Source organism: Gambusia affinis, linkage group LG15 (genome assembly GCF_019740435.1).
Source record: "Gambusia affinis linkage group LG15, SWU_Gaff_1.0, whole genome shotgun sequence".
Taxonomy (NCBI): Eukaryota; Metazoa; Chordata; class Actinopteri; order Cyprinodontiformes; family Poeciliidae; genus Gambusia; species Gambusia affinis.
Window position 1 is genome coordinate 10,058,484 of NC_057882.1, and position 19,356 is coordinate 10,077,839.

The following is a 19,356-nucleotide window of genomic DNA, read 5'->3' on the forward strand; positions in this document are numbered from 1 at the left end:
TATATTTTAGTCTTAAATAGACAATAAATCTAATTTGTTTTATAATAGCATGTATTATAATAACACCAGTAAACAGGTATTGAAGGCTTATTATACTATTTTATAGCTGAGAACCAACTCTTGCAGGAAGCTATTAGAAGTTCTGACACTGAATAACTGTTTGGTAAATTCACATTGACACCAGTACATATTTTAGCACAAAAGACCCACATAATGACAGTTTCCACATATTCAATGGTCCAGGTTGAAAAGGTACAACAGGTCTTCACATGAGAGCTCAATCAAAGTCTAACAACTGCAGCACTTCTACCTTAGCTGTGGCTGTAGATAAAATGTATACTCATAAAATTTGTTTAAACATCATATTTATGACCGCAATTGGTTCAATTCCTGGCCTTGGGCCATATTTACTGAATGTTTTCTCATTCTTTCTCTGCCCTTTTTCCTGACAGGCTACTGTTGAATAATAATAATAATAATAATAATAAAAAACTTCATATTTTTCAAAAACAGACCGAAGTTAGACAACTGTTCACTGGAAAGCTACAACAGTAACCCTCTAGGTGATTGGAGTGAGTTACCAAACAGAAAAACAATAGAAAATAATTATGGACTAATATTTTTTTATGGAAATTATGGAAAAATATTTTTACTATATTATGTAGCTTTTCAGTTATGATTGATCTTTAATTTGATCTTTTTTCTACTTCTATTAGAAATTTCAACCAAAAAAAAAATCAAAATAACAACAACAAAAAACACAAGTTGAATGCAAATGGGCACCATGTTGGCCTAGGAATGTCAGTAGTAAAAGATCTGGCACCTGCACATTGCAACAATCTTTCAACTTTGTCCAGAAAGCCAGGTGCAGTAAGACAAAATTCACAGATACACACACAAACATCCTTATACGGTCCAATTATTTTCTATAGACTTCAATACATCTTAGTAACTGCATTTATGCCAAACCCAGGCATTTTCCATAATCTTACCATCACAATTATATTCCTAACCCCAACATTTGCCAAAACCTTTTTCACACCCTACATCAAACCTAACTAACAGAGCTCAGCATAACTGAAAGAAACGAAGACCAGGAAAATTTTTCCATGAATGAACCTCCTCTTGTTGGTGAAAATGGTTATAATGGTCATCTATATACAAAACTATAGTAAATGTGTAGGGAGGGTGTACGTGGCCAGTGGTCATCAATTTTTTTTTTTTCTGAATTATGTTGTACACAGAAAATGATTTAAGGCCAGTGAGTCTCAATTTGAAAAGATACTTACTTCTATTTGTTTTGCTACAATAAAAAGTGAAAATGGGCCGCACAGACCCAAACAGCTTACAAAGGTAAAAAAAAAAAAAAAAGACAGAAAAACAATCTAGAGCTGATATGCCAGATATGCTTTTAATATCCACAGTTAAACTGGATGTTAATTAACTGTAAACATGCTTACAGGGAAAATATTCTCTTTTTTGGAGCATCTTACACCTTTTTCTATTCTTTGACTTACTCTAAACACCTTACTTATTATGAAAATAGCTAGGTTTTACCATTCTCCCCTCAGTCACAGCTTCCACTCTGTAAAGTGCTGTCAGGACAACCTATTGGCACTTATATATGGTGCATTCACTGATTTTAAAAACATCAAATGCATGTTATGCTCTTGAGCAGTAAATCATCCGATTCTGGTCAACAGCATATCTTTCTCTGGTGAATCCCAATAAACTCTGATAAATAAATTAGAGCTCAGAAAATTACCGTTTAAATCTAGGAAGAATCCTAAGTTCAGCATCTAATAAGCAGGATAACAGTAGATTTTTTTGTCTTTCATTCACCTTACGTATTTGTTTTGCCTGTAGATTCATTTAGAGATATAAAAAACAACTAATGTCAGATTTTATTTCGTCACTGAAAAGCTAACCAATAGACAGCAGTGATGGAGCGAAGAGGGAAGCCACAATCTAATTAGCTTGGATAAATAATGCAGTGCAGGTTCATGTCCGACCAATAAATTGCAGCTCACACTGGTTTGCATTAAACAGAGGTCAGAATGTGGCGCTCTGTTCATCTGAAATTTTTGTTTTTGTGTTTATCCTATAGCTGGAGGATCCTCCACAGGCTGAACATATCTATCTGTCCAGTTCTCTAGATATCTATCTATCTATTTGTGACTATCCACCTATCTCTAACTATCTATCTAAATGTGGAACTAAAAGAAAACCACTTTCATTAAAATAAAACGTGCATGGAGGAACTAAATGAAAAAGAAAAGTTTCGTATAACGTTTATTTCCCTCCTGCCTCATTTTTAAATTGCAGGATTACAACAATAATATCTTGGAGGCTGATATTATCATACTCTCACCTCCACGCTTTACTTTCATAACTTACTTACATACCCCCTGCTCCCAAAATAAAATAAAAAAAACAACAACAACAATGAACTAGTGAGTGTCGAAAAGGTTTTTGTCTCACAGTTTTGTGCCAACAAGGAAGTTTATTTCTTGGCTCCTATCCACAGTTTAACTTTATCTTGTGACCTTTACACCATCTGAGCTTAGATAGAGACTCTGATTTCCATCCATGACCTTTGCGCTGACCCTGTGTTTAGCAGTCACTTTTTACAAATAAAAAATTTACAAGTTGGGAACCATTGAAGCCAGGAATTTGAAGGATACCTTCTGAGGTGCTGATTACCGTACTCATTCCACATCTTGTTCATCGTCCTCTATGAAGAAAATTCATCATGCTCAGTTATCTTGATGAATTAATTTGATGACTCTTTTCAAGGTAAATACGTATGAAGTCATTGAAGTTGAAATTGAACACATTCTACATTCTTTGACATTTAATCATATCGTAGCGTAATAATGTTTTGTCCCAGCTGTTTAGCTGTATAATACAACATAAACTGGGGTAAACGGATTCTGCAAAAGCTTTCTTTGTCTGAAGAGACCCCACTATGTGAGCACAGGTGAGGGGGGGGGTTACCTTATAGATTTTGCTGCCGAGATTGAGCAGCGAAAGGGAATGGCGTGCTTGATTCTGTGTGTGGTGTACACCAGTTGGGTGGAGATGGCAGAATTGTCAGATTTTTCTGGTTTAGCTTAGATTTAATAAAGTGACACTAAACAAAATGTGAAATTAAATTATGTTAAATAATTTAGTCTGAAGAATGCTCCTTTTAGAACCTTTTTACCTACTTTTTGTCTCTTCCACCAAGTCTTTTATCCCTCCTACATCACTCATTACCTTTACATGCAAAAAAAAAAAAAAAGAAAGAAAGAAAAAAAGTAACTATTTTGGTAATTTTATAATGATGTAATTTTTAGTAATGTTACCAATAGTTAATAGCTGATTTCTTTACCGGCCATTTTGCAGCATGAGTTCATTGCTCTAAATTTAAGCAAACAGAATGTTATTACTAAAACTGAAAATTAAAATTAATTTTGACTTTATCTGTTAAAATTAATGATGCTAGAAGGATAACAAAGATAATGAAGCAGGAGAACAATTTCCTTTGCTATCAAACCGTCTTACTTCAATCGCAAGCTGCTATATCAAGGAGTATTATCAAAACAAATAGGAAGCATGTTAGCATTAGCATAGCAAAATGGTGAATGAAAACATTGTCAGCACAAAACATGAGTTTATTGAAGACTATAGTTGTAAATGTTGAGCTGATATGTATTTAGAAACAAATTGCTATGCTATCTATGTTTTAGGTGACATGTTGTGAAAACTTTGTTAGGTTTTTAACTACACTAAACTCATCACGGAGCAACATGTAAAGCCATTCGACAGAAAGTAATTGTCAAGGAAAAAAGATGAAGATATCAGCCTAAGACTTCTATATCTTATATTGTGAATGTAGTGAAACAAATGTGCTTAAATTTTTTCAGTTCAATGAGAATTAATGCTATAATTTCTAATAATTATTTCTAATAATAACACATTTTGCTTGAGACAATAGTTTGGAATTGTTAAATCCAAACAGTTTGTGTGGCACAGTAAGTTTAATACTTATTGTGCCACTATTGAAAAACACTATTTCAAAAACAACTACCAGGTATGTTTAAAATTCAGACACTTCTTTATGTTCCTCACTGAGATTTGGTTGTGACTTTGCGCTATTTTTCAGGGTTTCTCCGGGCTTCTCGGTTCTTTGCCGCCTGCTCAGTTGCAAAGCTTGTTTTTCTTCCTGGTAGTCCCATTTTCACGAGGAGCATTCCTCCCTCCTCAACAATTGGACTGCATCGGTTCTGCTATCTCCCTGCTCGGGGAGAAGGTGGCGTCGGAACTGCGAAGGGCCAGCTTGTGCAGGGGCATTTGCAAAAGGGGGGGAAGGGCATGTCTGCTGGCAACAAGGGTGAGTAGATCAGTGCGGCTCAGTGTCTGTGAAGCAGTGATAAGATTCCAGGATTTTCCCAGTGTGACAGCCCAGCTCATGAGCCGTACAGCCACCGCATGACCCTCCCTGACTTTCTTCACCCCCACACCCCTACCCTCCACTCCTCCTGGGCTCCTTCCCCTCGACACAAACACCTGCAAACCACACCCCGAATCTCCAAAGTGGTGATCTTAATCTGAGATACTCTTGGTGTTTAATAAGAACACGTAAATGAATCTGTGCTTTACACTCACACACTCCTCTAACTCTACGCTGGGCGTGCTGTCTCTTTCTTTCTCTTCGGCTCACTTCTCTTTCTTTATCTCTGCCGCCTCACTAACCCCCCCCCCCCACTCCCTCCGTCTCTCCCCCTCCTTCTCCTTCTCCTCTCCCTTGGATGGCAGGTCAGGCGGTGAGCTGTGCGGGCTCGGAGGAGGTAAGGACGCCGCGGTGCACATTAATAATGAAAGGCCTCAGCCACCACCCCCAGAAACACACACACACACACACACACACACACACGCAGTCACGCAATCACGCACACACTCCCCCCATCGCCATGGCGATGGCACTAGCCCAGTGCTGTCACCTAGGGGGAGGTGGGGGTGGAGTGGAGGTGTGGGGGGTGAGTTGGGATATAGCTCCGCTCTCCAGCTCTCACAAAGCTGATCACAAGCTCGTACACAGGCGCGCCACGCTGGGCCTTCCACTGTGGACGGCCGCTAATTAAAACCACACTTTTGGCTGCGGAAGGAATCTGCATCCACTTCCCCACCTGGCTGCAAAGAAGCACCTTTAAAACAACACAGGCAGTCATCACTTATCAGCAGATGGAAATGAGTGTTTATGCAGAGAGCCGTCTGAATGTGGCCCCGTTTTGTAAGGCTTACTAAATGTAAATATAATACAAAGCCGATCAAGTAAGGGATTGTGAACAGGAAATGTTGGTCCATTGTTAAGAATGCCTATGTACTGTTGATCATATGCGCTCCGTACTTGGTTACTTTGATTGAATTACTGCATCAGTATAGTGTGGCATGGAGATGATCATCCTGTGCCACTTCTGTGGTAAGTAAACACAGGTTGCTTTAAAATAAGACTTTAGTGTATTTGCATTGTTAGGTCTGGTGTCCCTTATATCTTTCTGTTTCGGTCTATCCAGTGCAGTGATACCAAGTTTGAACCATGTATTGCTACTTTTGGTATTGAGAAGAGGCATCATGTCCTGCAGGAAATTGAACATGGGTTTCACAACATTAGGAAAACATAAAATCCCTATATTTTTCACGCATTACATCTGCTGTTATTAGTCGTGACTATTCTCTTTTCCCACGTCTCCACCACTCCCCCTAAGCTTTTTATCACCAGAATCTATATCAGGAGTTTGCATGAAAGTCTAGCCAAATGTGTTATTGGCCGACAAAATATTTCATCCACGTATTCATTTCCTATTGAAATGTTGAAAAAAAAAATCATATATTTATATCTACCCTGAAGCTTGTAAACAGCGAGAAGAATGAGAATGTCTACAACTAGAATTTTTCTGTCTATAGATCAGGTAAGAACATTTAGACTTCAACCACAAAAACTTAGGATTTGTTCCATAATCATCTAAAGGCTGCAGTCATCCATGGGGCTTGTTGCAACTTTCTTCCACCACACTTTTTCTTTACACTAAATCTTCCACAATTATGCTTGTATGCAGAACTCTGTGGACATTCTTTAGCAATAAAACTTTGCTTCTTATTCTCCTCGTGGCGTGTCAATGAACAACTGCCAAGTCAGCATTTCTTTCTCTGATCAATTAAATTTTTGGTTTTAATGAGCTTGAAGCCTCAATAAATAAAAGGAACAGAGATTGAAATATACACAGACGCATCATATCCGATGTGTGAATTAACCCTTTTCAAATTAATTATTGTAATAAATAACATTTTAGTGATAAATAACTAAGATCCACCTTTAGAACATAGCAAAAAAACTTCTTTTTTTTTTTTTTTCCAGAACCTTATTTTTACTGGAACCTCACAAGATTTTCAGCTCCTAACACTTTTACCTAAGCTTCCGCTTACTTCTCTTCAGTAATCCATGACTGCCATCGATCTCCTGCATTTCAGCTCGTGCTTTCTGACTATAAATGTCAGTGAGCGAGGCGAGTGTCACAAAGACCTCGAAGGAGACCAAAAATCATTGACAATAAATGAGATTTAGGAGGATTTTCGCAGGGTTTTCATGCACTCTGAAGAAACACGGCAATCAAACTTGTTCTTATTCAAACATCTTTTAAATCATTTTGGTTACATTTTAGCACAGCAAGGCTCCATCATTCCAGTGTAGGAAGATAACACAGGCAGCAAAATGGGACATGATGGTGATCTCTGTAACCACCATCTTTCATTTGCTTTTTAAGAGTTTTGGCGGGGGAAGGATTTGTTTTTTTTTTTTCTTCGTCTCATGCCATCTAATTATAAAACAAAGGAAAACATTTTTCATAACCCGTGGAAAATTTCATTTTCTTACTCAAAACCGCTCTTAAAAAAAACATGCAAAACAGACAATCAGACAAAACTTCAGAATTGTAAAGTTCGACACAAATACATGCATTCCTTTTATTCACAAAACCAGTCGAATTTCCTAAACAAATACAAAGATTGAGTTTTTTTTTCTCTCTCAAAAGCTGCAGCTACCCAACAACTTAACAAAAAAAATCTCATGAAAATTTAACAAATAAACCAACAATTACCAAAAAAAAAAAAAAAGAAATGCATCTTTTTCAGTGCATTCAGTAGGGTAGACTTAGAGCAAGTGCTGTTGCTTGGTGCTATTGCCCTGAGCAGTACTGGCACATGCTCAGTAGGGCCACAGTAACGTAAGGCTGCCAGTCTTACAAGAAAGGAAAAGTTTGGAAATGCAGAGGAGGGCTCATTAAGGAGATTACAGTAGTGATGGCTTAAACTCAAGAGAGTTTTGCCCAGCAATAATATTCACTTTCATTTCACTCTGAACTTGACAGCGTCACATTTTAAATCACTTCCTGCCTCCATCTTCAACAAACTTAACCATAAACTAGACAAGGGTTTAGGTAACAAAACAGTGAAGAGTTACGATGTTTGCCATTAGCCGCTAGCTTTAAAATATAGCTGTAAATTTACATTCTCTACACAAGTACCGAATCTTTTCACACATGAACAACATTAACACCAAACACAGAAATTAGTTGATTGTCCACCATCTGTCCGTTATTTCTGTTTCTGGCAATGAGCAGTTCCGTGTTTAAGAGACAGAAACCAAAAAAGAGGAAAAAATCCAGCTGGGAAAAGGACAAAAAGGTATGAAAAATGGAAACATAGAAAAAGGGAATGAAAAGTTGCCATAGATGCTTTTCTTTTACGCTTCATTTTTGGTTCAAGGAATAAGTAGGTGCATCCATAATCCGATTGATTTTTTTGTTTTTTTCTGCTTTGTTTTTGTTTTTTGTTTTTTTATATATAGAATTTTATTCATTGCTAGTTTGTTTATTAACCAGTGTCTGTTCCGGAGACAATCCAGGAGTTGGCATTGCACTTGATGGCAGAGCTTTGGGAAAGGAGCGGAGGAGGGAGCCCTACTGGAACCACCGGAACGCTGCTCCTGTAGGAAGCATCACCTTCTTGGAGAAACAGAAGACAACAAGGGAGAGGAGAGAGGAAAGAGGGGGCAAAAAAGAAAGAAAGAATAAGTAGTTGTTAATGAACACCAACTATACTTTTCTGTGTGTCTGTTTGCAAATATTAGCCTCAAATACACAACTTCCTTTTAAGCTTAAAAATGTCCACATCTTGCATACATAAATAATTTTTACGCAAACACACATACATATCAATGCATAGTAGACAATAAAATAACACTCTGTCTTTACTACATGAGAAAAAATTAATAAAGCTTAAAGCATACATTTTAAACAAGTAGTAAAATACACAGCAGTAGTGAAAAATTACATAAATGATCTACAAATAAGAAGGAATAGTAAATTTTTTAGAAGAAATAAAGGTAGAGGGATGAATGAATTAAGGGTTTGAAATAATGGTGTGAGGACTTCCTCTTGCTTTTTTTTAAATAACCCACATTGGTGCCATTGTTCTAAACCACATTTTCATATTGAAATCTGCTGTTAATTCAGACTAGAAGAAGGTGTGATTTGCCACAGACAACAGAAGGACAGAACACATTTTTGTATGTTCGTCTTCAGTCTGTCATGGAATTTGGTGAATTTGGAAATATCAGCTGATTATTGAAATTTAAGACTGAATATTATGACCTTTATTTGCTATGGAATACATGCAGGGATTATTGTTTTCCTATTGCTAATTGCACTAAAAATTAATAGGGTTGTTTAAAATGTCAACCCCAAAGTTATCAGTTTTCCAGGGAATTGTTAAATATATATATTTGTTCTCCATAAAAATACAACAGTTGGTTTATGACGGGGAGGCTGGAAAAAACAGTTAGAAAATTATTTTTAATACTACTCAGAGTTGAATTTCCACAATCTTTCCACAACTGTTACTAATCGAATGCTGTAAAATTTTCCACCAGATTTTAGAAATGGTGCTTTTATGTACTTGAATATTTGAATCAGAAGTTGGCTTTAGACATGAATAGTCTTCATTGGTCTCTCATGTTGAATTATATGAGTTTAAATGTCCCATCACTGATTCTATTTAATCTTTTGTCATCCAAATTAAAACCAGTACAAGACAGTGTTTACAGCAGGTATGATAGTTGCTACTACTAACTACTATTAATGTCGAAAGCATATTTAAAGTAGTTTTGCTAAGTTAATATGACAAGACGAAAGATTGGGATTTTAACTGTAAAGTTATGAAAAACAAAACCTCTCTGGAAAACTTCTGGTGACCTAAAATATGGATGTCAATCAGCTAATAAACTGAATATGTAATCCACTCAGTAGTGGTTCTATTTCGGAGTTTGACCCTTGGTTAGCAGCATGAGGGAAATCTCTACATTACTGCCCTCAGCACCAGAGGAGGAACAGGCCTCAGCTCACAGAAAACCCAATACGTCACATTTATTATTTAGCCACCACACACATTGCTCTCCCACACCATCGTGAATGGCGATGTTGCTTTGCACCCCCCCCCAACCAAAACCGGCCCTCCACCCCCCCTGTTGCTGTGGTTATCAGCGTGTCTGACTGCACTGAGCAGGGGTGGCACACATGCATGCAGCTGCAGGGCTCAGCAGCAGCCTGCCAGTCAGGAGATAGAGAGCAGCTCGGGTCCCGGGAGCCAGAACGTGGCTGGCGTCCTGCAAAGCACGCCTCTATTCTGCAGCACGGATTCTTCCGTTTGCCAGAACTGCCTGGAGTGAGGTGGCGGTGGCGGCGGCGGCGGTGGCAGCGATGGAGGGGTGGGGAGGGAGTGAGGGGCAGAAGCTCGGCAAACATTTACGCACCCACACACACTCTCACATCGAAACCAATATGTATTCAAGTGCAGTCACACACCTCCACACACAGTGGCACGTTAGCCGACTCTCGCAATACACCCCCGAAATCACACCAAACAGTGAGACTGTTAAGTGAAATTCTCATATATGCTGGAATCAGGCTCAATTTTCCCTCAACACTCACCAGCACAGATATATTTAAAAAAAAATAAAGAACCACCCAAACAGTGAGTAGAAACACAAATACTGATCTGTTATTTAAATGAAAGAAGATCTTATTGTCATGTTTCTGTCTTTGCTGCTGCTGTTAAAGTCAAACTGAGGTATAAAAAAACAATACTGAAGAGCGGCTACCACTGACATAATCAGACTAAAGTTTTTGGTGTAGCTATGTTCAGCTTTCTTATACAGTCTGTTAAATTGTGTTTTCCGCAAAGGAATTAGTTCAAATTAGTTCAGGCACAAACAATACCTGCCTTAGTTATTTTTCAGGCTGATTTAAATCATTAATTTACACTTAGGTCAGGGTTGATCTTTTGTGGCCACTATTGGTTTTTCACATGGACATGAACATTTGTGGCAACAAGGTGCAGGCTCCACATTTTCTTGTTTGGATGGATGTTTCGGTCTGATACCCAAAACAAACCTTATCATATGATTATATCCGAAAGGGTAGCGTCAATAAGAAGAAGCTTTTTTTGTTGTACAATCATCAACACAAAATCAATATAAGTGAAACTGCGATCACACAGGACTGCTCAAATATAGTGCTTAGTAGATTAATATATTTCAAGAGATACAGTAAAGCCCTGTTTGCAAATAACACATTTGCCCAGATGGTTGGTCTTTCACGGACCAAGAGAATTTATTGACAGTGACGAGTAGGAAACATGTGAGGTAGAGTGGGCATGCCATGTATAGGGTCTACTTTCAAGACCCTCAGACCTTTACTTGAACACCCTCTTTTCCTATCTAATGACTGTCAATAAAAGCCTCTAGTTTTGATCAAAAATATTGAACACTAGCTAGCTACAGGAAGACAAAAACTCACAAAAATGTATGGATAACATGATTATTTTAGCAACTAAACCTACAATTAACATCTGAAAGCTACTCAAGCCTTCAGCCTATGCGTTTTAAGAAAAGCATTTTTAACACAAACGACCCCGAGGTTAACTACCGACATATTGCAGCAGCGTCTCCTCCATCTTGACGGTGACCTTTCTGCTGCCGCGCTCAGCTGTTAAGCAGCGACTTGGAGGACAGCAACATCTGGCACTGCCACAGATGTTAAAAACCTGGTAAGGGCTGGACCGACCATGACGTAATGTGTGGGAGGAAAAACAACACACGGCTGGGACTGAGCGGTAATGCTGTTTTTCCTCATTATCAAGCGTGTGCAATCAATGGGATGGGGGGGTTGCTGGGGTTATGGCAGCATTTCAGAAATAGAAAACCTCCTTCCTATCCTTCCTCAACACTGATTGCTAGAGTTCACGCAGATGGGATCTGTGGGTGTGAAGAGGCCAATCACTACAAGTCGATGGATGTGTTCCCCCCACCCCACCCCGTCATCTCAAATAAAGGCAAACCCATTGGCTGACACGTGACACAAACATTTTCCGTGTAATAAACCAAATAAAGGAAAGCATAAGTGATGCAAGAATCTGTAAACCTGTTTAAACCATTCCTAATTCAGCTTTGGCTTCAGGGCACCGCTGAGTGTTCAGCTGATTGTTTTCAATGGATTCCCAAAACACATATAAGGAAATCAACTCAAAACATCTCAACATGCTGAAGCAAATGTGAGATGTTACAATGTCTGCTTAAAAAAAAAGACTTAGATAAAGAGCGCCTGTCACATTTATTAGCACCACTAGTAAAAATGTGAAAAAGATTTCCTGTAAAGTAATTTAATCACACGCTTTACTTAGTTTATTTAATGGGGGAAATTAAGAAATACACTAAAATAAAAAAATATCCAGCTTTTTTTATTTATTTCCTATACAATTTGATTTGAGTGAAATTAAACTTCTTGTTTATAATCCATGACAGTCCTTTCTTTATGCTTCAAATTTATACACTTCTCTTAGCTTTATTCAAAATGTGAAAGACAAGAGAACATGCAAGTACGGCATTAAGGAATTAGCTATTGGCTAAACCTGCCCCTTTAGTTAGAGCCAATATTAGAAAGTACAAAACAAGAGAAACCGTGACAAACTTGGCTGTTTTTCTTTTTTTTTTTTTAAAGAGAAAGCATTTTCCCTCTTTCAATCACAAACATAAACATGTGGAGTTACCGGAACTCTACTGAGATTTTCACAGGATCTGTGTGATGAGTCTACACTCAAAGTAGGCCAGATAAAACAAACTCATATGTGGGAGGATCTGGGCAGCTGTGAGCCTGTTTCCTTCAGAGCACCAGGAAACTTCATTACAACTCCACAGTTCGATGCTTAAACAAAATGCTGCTGGGAGAGGCAAGAGGTATGTCTCCATGCCCTGGTTGCTAAGAAAATGAATGAAAATGACTTTGTAGGGTTACTGCTACATTTTATGCAACCTCCGTATTTACACAGTATGCGTCTCCACTCCTCGCCACCGGAGAAGTGCGCAGTGGAGCAGAGCAGTTCCTGACCACTCCGATTTAGAGCACAGACATTGGTGTGTCAGAAAGTGGACTTCCAAGCCATGGTTGACAGTTTCCATGACGTTCAGAAACAGGTAACTAAACACAATGTGTCACCAGACAAATGTAACTAGATAAGCATCTAAAATATCGACAAGTCATATCAAAACAGAGACTAAATATATGAACATCAGCCTTGGTTTTAGCTGCTCAAATAAAAACATCTTTAGCACAACCAAGACATGAGATTGTTAAACACCAGCTCTGTTTCTAGTCAAACATATCTTTAGTAACAAATGTTAAAGAAGCATTGTAGGATCAGTATAGAAGCCTTATTAACTGCTTTAATCCTGCATTAGCGTAGCATGTGGAGGCTATCCAACAGAAACTCAAGTTGGAAAAAAAAGATTCTTCTAAGAAAAACAGATGCTGCAGCACTATGATGTGTCAGTGAAATGGTGGAAAGCCACATAACTAATGGAAACTAATATTGTTGATGTGTGGTGTGTTATTTTACTGCATATTGAAGCTATTGTGTTTTCCAGTACGTACATTGAATTGACTTTAATGAATTGTAGGACTGTGACTAGATGTTAACAAATGTGTAATTTTGAAGGACTGATTGATATGTAAGACAAACAATACTGATTCAGAATATCCCTCTCAATAAACACTCATCAGGGGCTTCAAGTGTCCAACAAAACATCAGTGTTTTTCTTGTTTTCTTACTTTTTTTTCTTTTTTTTTGGTTCTTCAGTGCAACACAGTGTTGAAAAGCATCAGATTTTGTGAACTAAAATAACAGATAATTGCCTTTGCTCATTTCAGTCCAGAAAAGAGTCTGAAGAGGCTAATCATCAAAATAATTTCAGACTAATCTTCAGCTAATCCTCTAATTAATCAGCTGGCTGTCACAGCTCTCGGCATAAATATGACACAGAGGATGCTAGAGACATGCCTATGTCAATAAATACAAGAAATCTAGTACCTCCATTGCTTTTTATCAATTTTATTCAATTTAAATTTTTTAAAGTACCTCCAGTCCAGCCTCTGACATCTGAGTCCATTAATCACATGTGAAGTCTACGGAACACTTTTACAGTGTAATTAAACCAAAATAAGCTTCTTTTTTTTTTTTTTTTGCCAATAAAAATAATTAAATAGGTCATTTAGGGTTCTATTTTTATGTTTCTGTGCAAATGTTGATAATTGAGTGTAAATTTGTTTAGTTCTGCAATATTTTTGCTTGACACCATCTCATTGCTGGCCTCTCCAGGTCCCAAGCAGATGAATTCTGCTTCATTGTTTTATTTGGATGAAAAGTTGCTGAAGGGATCTAAATATAGTAAAGACGTGTTTACATTTCCAGAGCCAGATGTTGCCACCATGCAGATCTTAATCTCACTGGAGATTAAGTGACTTCTGAGATCAGTTGGTTGGACAATATTTTATTTGAGGTTATCAAAGTAAAAGGGTCTTCATACAGATCCATGTTATGATCCATCACATTCCTAATAAAATACCATATTATTTGTGGTTGCAGTCTGATGAAAATGGCAAAAAAACAAAACAACAAAAAAAACAGTAAGGAGTGAACAATGTTTGCTAGGAACTGTCCTGCAAAACAAAGAAAAAAAAGAAAACTCTTTGAGCTAAAAGTTTCATAGGTTAATGCGGATGTCAGTCCACAGTGACACTTTGGCTGCCTTAGTTGTCCTCTCCCTCAAACCCCCTCTTGTCCACTTCAACATGTCCCTCCGCCTGCCCAGCAACTTGCCCACACATCTTTGCATCTCCGGCGTCAGTCTGCATGCCTGTCACTTTCTATGAGTCTCCGCTGTCCTGACTCTCTGGTGTGCGGTAACTTGGAGGCAGGGAAGACAGTGAGGGAATATACTGCTCCCATATCGCCATCTGATGCTGGCAAAGTGGGTCTCAGAGGAAAATGTTTCAGGTGCTAGCTGCGTATAACGACATGCAGGGCCAAGTGTATACGTTTAACCAGCGCTGCTTCACAACGTCTACAAAAGCTGAGCTCCTCTTATTTTTGATAGGATATTTAAATATTAGCCATTAGTACAGTGGATCCTAAAAGTCTTCTGACATTCAGATAACAACAAGGAGGAGTAGAACTTCCAAACCTTTACTTTTCCCCTCTTTTCACCACTGCTGAGACTGACACCCCTGGAGGGTATTCAGACGCAGAGCAGAAGAGAACTGCCTTTGCACTTATTTCTCTCAAACATAGCATTCCCAGAATAAATCCAGACATCTTCAGCCAGTGAGCGGTGAGGTGGCAAAGGCCTCCGCATGCTAACTCCCCCTCACTTGCCAATTTTACGCTCTTCTTTGAGCTGCCATGAGCTTTCAATGGAAACCGTCAACACCCAAAATAAGCACGCTGCCACCGTCGTCGTCGCTGGACTACACTTGTGTTCTTACGTACATGCACTCGTAGCCCGAAACAAACAACCGGATAAAGAGGCGAATAAAAATGTGTTTCGTGCAAATGCAGTGAAACACGTGCACGTGGTGCCACGTCCACTGAGTGCACACATAGATATGTGAAGAAAGCGGTGAAATCTATCCAGGATAACTGAGACCAACACATATTTCAAATAAGAGATCATGCCCCCTTTGAAAGCGTGCACAGGGTGTAATAGTCAGAGCAGACGGGGATGTACTGTGCCATCTTTGATTGGAGTGGAACATGACACTCAGGGGCTGTCTGAACTACAGCTGAGGCTCATCGCAGTTCAGCGTGACTCCCAGAGCCAGGAGATCTGCTCTGGCGCAGGTGGTGCCCAAGTCACCCTGGATATGCACTAAAGCTGCTGATGGGAAGCACAAATCCCACTTAAAAAAAGCCAAAATTGAAAGACAATACAAACATAAATCATAAGTAAAAACTGAATTGCAATCTAAACCTATCAGTTGAATTAGACATTTCTAATTTATTGGCTATGAATCTCATGTCTGTATTGACGTCGTACCCGCTAACAGCTTAGATGAACAAGAGAAAGCGAGAGCTCCTACCAAACATAGCATTTGCAATCAAATTAGGACACTGGTTCCAAAAGATGGCTTGCTAAAGCATGTTAGTCTTTCTGTATTGCTGAAGCTAGCATGCATGTTTGACTGAGACTGAAAGAAATTCAGATTTTTAGTAGATAACAGGAAGGCTGGTCATATTGTCTTATCTGTTTCATCCTTTTGGGCTTTCAAAGAATTTGCTGCAGTCATTCACATCCTGTTTTCTTCTGACATAATTATGATGTGTAGAGTCCTATTTGCGACTCTTCAAAATAGGAAAGATGAGAGACAATGCTATTTAAGGAAGTCCAATGTGTGTTGATCTTTATAGGAAAATGGCTGCAAGAAAATAGCCATTTACCCAAATTTGCTATTTCTGCAGCCTTAGTCATTAGGCTAATGACTAAGATTAAAACAACTGGAACAGAGACTCACAAGGATGCAGTCAAGGCTAGCCCCTAAACATTGACAGGTCAAAGTTAAAGATGCCAAATTTCTTTTCAATATTTCAAAGTTATTTATTCTACATACAAATTTAAGATGAAAAAAGGAAACAAAAAGTTTAGATGTCACAAGGAGCCCAAGCTTTGACACTGAATGAGTGACTTGAAAAGAGTCTGACATGCTCATATAAGCAACTGTTTAACATTTTAAAACTTTTCATGATCAGTTCTTAGTACAAAAAAATGTACAGCAAAGTACTAGCTCAGTTGGGTTGTGTTTTACTTTGTGTTATGAATAAAACAAGTGGCAGTTCACAGTAATGGTGGAGGCAATTTGACATCAGGAAGATTAATCTGACAAAGCAGTAACTGAAGCGGCATAAACCATTCAGAAAGACTATCAGTTAGCCAAACTCCACTGCAATGGTCTGATGTGTAACACCTGCACCTATGTGACATTCAAAGTCTTTAGATGAGAGCCTCCTGCTTATTCCAATCAAAATTGAATGCTACAGCTTTGCTAATTAATATTTACATAAAGATGGAGTTGTTGAGAAGGTGCCTGACTTTTTTATTTTAGTAAGTGGTGTCTTTTGCTGCAATGACTGTGAATCAATTTATACTCGTTGGGAACGTACCGTACCCGCTTTGACAACTGGCAAATTTAAAATAATTTTCTAAAATCTATTCATAGTCAACCGGAGGAAAATGTGGAGGTCATTTAGGTTTATTTTGGTCTGATCAGAAGCTAATGTATCATATTTCAACAGATTCAACCGGCCAAAGGGATCAGAACAAGAATAAAATAGAATTAGGCCGCTACATCACAGGGAGGATTTGAACATTTTTATCACTATTTTTATATGTATATATATATATACATATATATATATATATATATATATATATATATATGTATATATATATATACATATATATATATAACAAAAAATACTAAACCAAAGAAACAAGTAAACTTATGTACTGTGTTATGTACATGGTTACCAACACGCATGTAAAATGGGGGTACATGTTTAAAAAAGTTTTGCTATAGAAACAATTTCTATGAGGTCATAAACTTTAATGTAGCCACAAGTTAGAAGAAAGTACAACTTCAGAAACAATTCAGTTTGGTTCCAGTAAATTCCAGAAGCAAAAGTGGTTCAACAAAGTTTAAAAGTAAAATTTCACAACAGTGTTTGGCCCCTGGGAACCAATGTCCTGCAGAGTTCCCTGTTCCACACACCTCTCTTAAACTATTGGGTCAGACTTCTTTTGAATTTCTATAAATGTCAAGGAGGTAGTTTGTTTATTTGAATCAGGTTTGATGGAGGGACAAACAGCTAAAACATGCAGGCCAGTGGTCAGATGACCAAGATTCAGGAAGACAATGACCTTTACTTCCAAACCTCAAATTAAGTATCACTTACTGCAGCTCGCTAAAGTTTTCCTTCAGGTTTTTGTTGATTGCTGTACTGAATCATACTCAAATATACATTCAAAATACACATCCAAGAGTCTTAACAAGCTTTGTGGAGAAATCTTTTTTTTTAAAGTAATTCATTTTATCCCTAGCAAAACCAACAAGGCACTTAAATGATTTGTGAAGAATCTGGTTTGAGCACTGTATGAGCTTGTGTGGACAGGGTTATGATATGAGGTTGTTTTAGTTGGTCAAGTCCACAATCAGCAACTGTATGTGCCCAGAAAAATGAGGTCAGCTATAGCTGCCATCTCCCAGCTGTCATCCGGCAATAGGCGGGATACACCCCAGACAGATCGGCAGTACGTCACAGGGACAGTAGAAACCCACAGGGCTCATGTTCTCTCACTCACTGTAAAGTAACTATTTACCCAAACAGGTTTTAAATCAAAATACTGGTACACAAGTTCTCCACTTCCACCACCACGTCAAAACTTTAACCCCACTGAGGACGCTTGAGAAGTACTGAAGAAGAGTTATGTTGATAACGTGACACTGACTTACAAGCCACAACAGTTTTTTTTTTCTTTTTGTACTAAAATATAAATAGAAATCTGCTAGTGACAAGAATTGAACAATTTTCAGTTTCACTGCCCCCGATGAGACGTATTCTTCTGTAGGAGTCCTTCTCAGGCCAGGCGTATTGAGCCCTTTTCCACTTGTAAATCCAATGAAAAAAGGGTTAAATTTGATTTTTTACTCTGATCCATTCCACTATCACTAGCCTTCGAAATGAACAACTTTTAAAAAAAGTTCGGACACACCTTCTCATTGAATTCAATTAGAAAGTATATCCAAACTTTTGGTCTGTACTTTATATATATGCCAACTGGTAAAAAGGTCATACCTCAAATTTCAATGTTTTTCAGGCATTTTTACCACACTAAAAATGGAATATAGTATTGAAAACTCTCTCCCACCCTTCTTCTGAGGAGGTTTCTTGTCTGAAAGCTACAAAGTGACAAACTATATAATGCCGTCTCTTATTAACATTTATTGTGACCTCTAATATTAGAACTTGATTTGTTAAAATAAAGTCCAGAGTGATTAAAACCAAAATACCGGTAGTCATTTCATTTGCAGCTGATGGGAAGTAGATATTAACTTTATTGGCAACTAAGATTAGCAAACTGTGATATTTTCTGTTTATAAATCCTTTGTAGTTATCAATCAATCTGTCAGTGTTTATCTTTTTTACTTCACGTACCCAAAAAACTGGTTAAATAAGCCACTGAAAGAAGATCGAGGCTTTATTGATGCTTCTGCAACAGAGTGCTTTCAGCAAATCAGGCAAGTAGTCAACTTTCTCAACACAACAGGGAACCTAAGGAACTACTTTCTCTCTTATCAAAATAAGAGTTTCAACATGGAGAGCTGAGTGCTATAAGCTTGCAACAGAGAGATTCCAAGCTTAGAGAACTTACCTTCACATCTGTGACTCAGAATTAAAGAATGTCCTTATACTTATGTACAAGACAGGTATAATAACACAACCATGCTGACAAAAAGAATTGTGGCATTTCATTATTCTGAAATCTCCTGCCATGTGCATAGCTGTATCACTCAAAATTATGTGATATTTACACATTTATCAAGTTTATCATGAAGGGCCAAACTCAGCACATCAGGCCTGGATAACTAACCTTTTAGCCTGCAAACACAAGACTAAGCTGTCCGTCCCAATCAACATCAGACAGAGATCGTAGCAAGGCCATTAGCTGTTTGCAGCATAGATTCGGTTTGGGTCAATTAGACCAGCGGCCTCTCTATTGGTTTATGTTCACACAGTGTTTCATGTCTATCAATTTATTATGCAATGCAAAAGTGACACCATTATCCACAAAAGTTTGTCTCCTTTGAGATGAAACATCTGCCACCACGGCCAGGCTTAGTTAGGCCAGAGAGCGCGAGGCAGCAGACAGGA

General features: G+C 38.1%; 1 protein-coding gene across 5 annotated transcripts in view; it reads right to left on the bottom strand.

Moving 5' to 3' along the window:
• Positions 1–6,661: 6,661 nt before the first annotated feature.
• cxxc5a (CXXC finger protein 5a) overlaps positions 6,662–19,356 on the bottom strand; it is a 39,936-nt gene continuing 27,241 nt past the window's right edge. For 3 of the 5 annotated variants that reach the window (XM_044139874.1, XM_044139873.1, XM_044139872.1), the window contains exon 4: positions 6,662–8,045. In XM_044139874.1, coding sequence (XP_043995809.1) covers positions 8,001–8,045 — 45 coding nt within the window. In that variant the 3' untranslated portion in view covers positions 6,662–8,000. The remainder of the gene's footprint in view (positions 8,046–19,356) is intronic. The other 2 variants (XM_044139876.1, XM_044139875.1) reach the window with 1 other exon arrangement.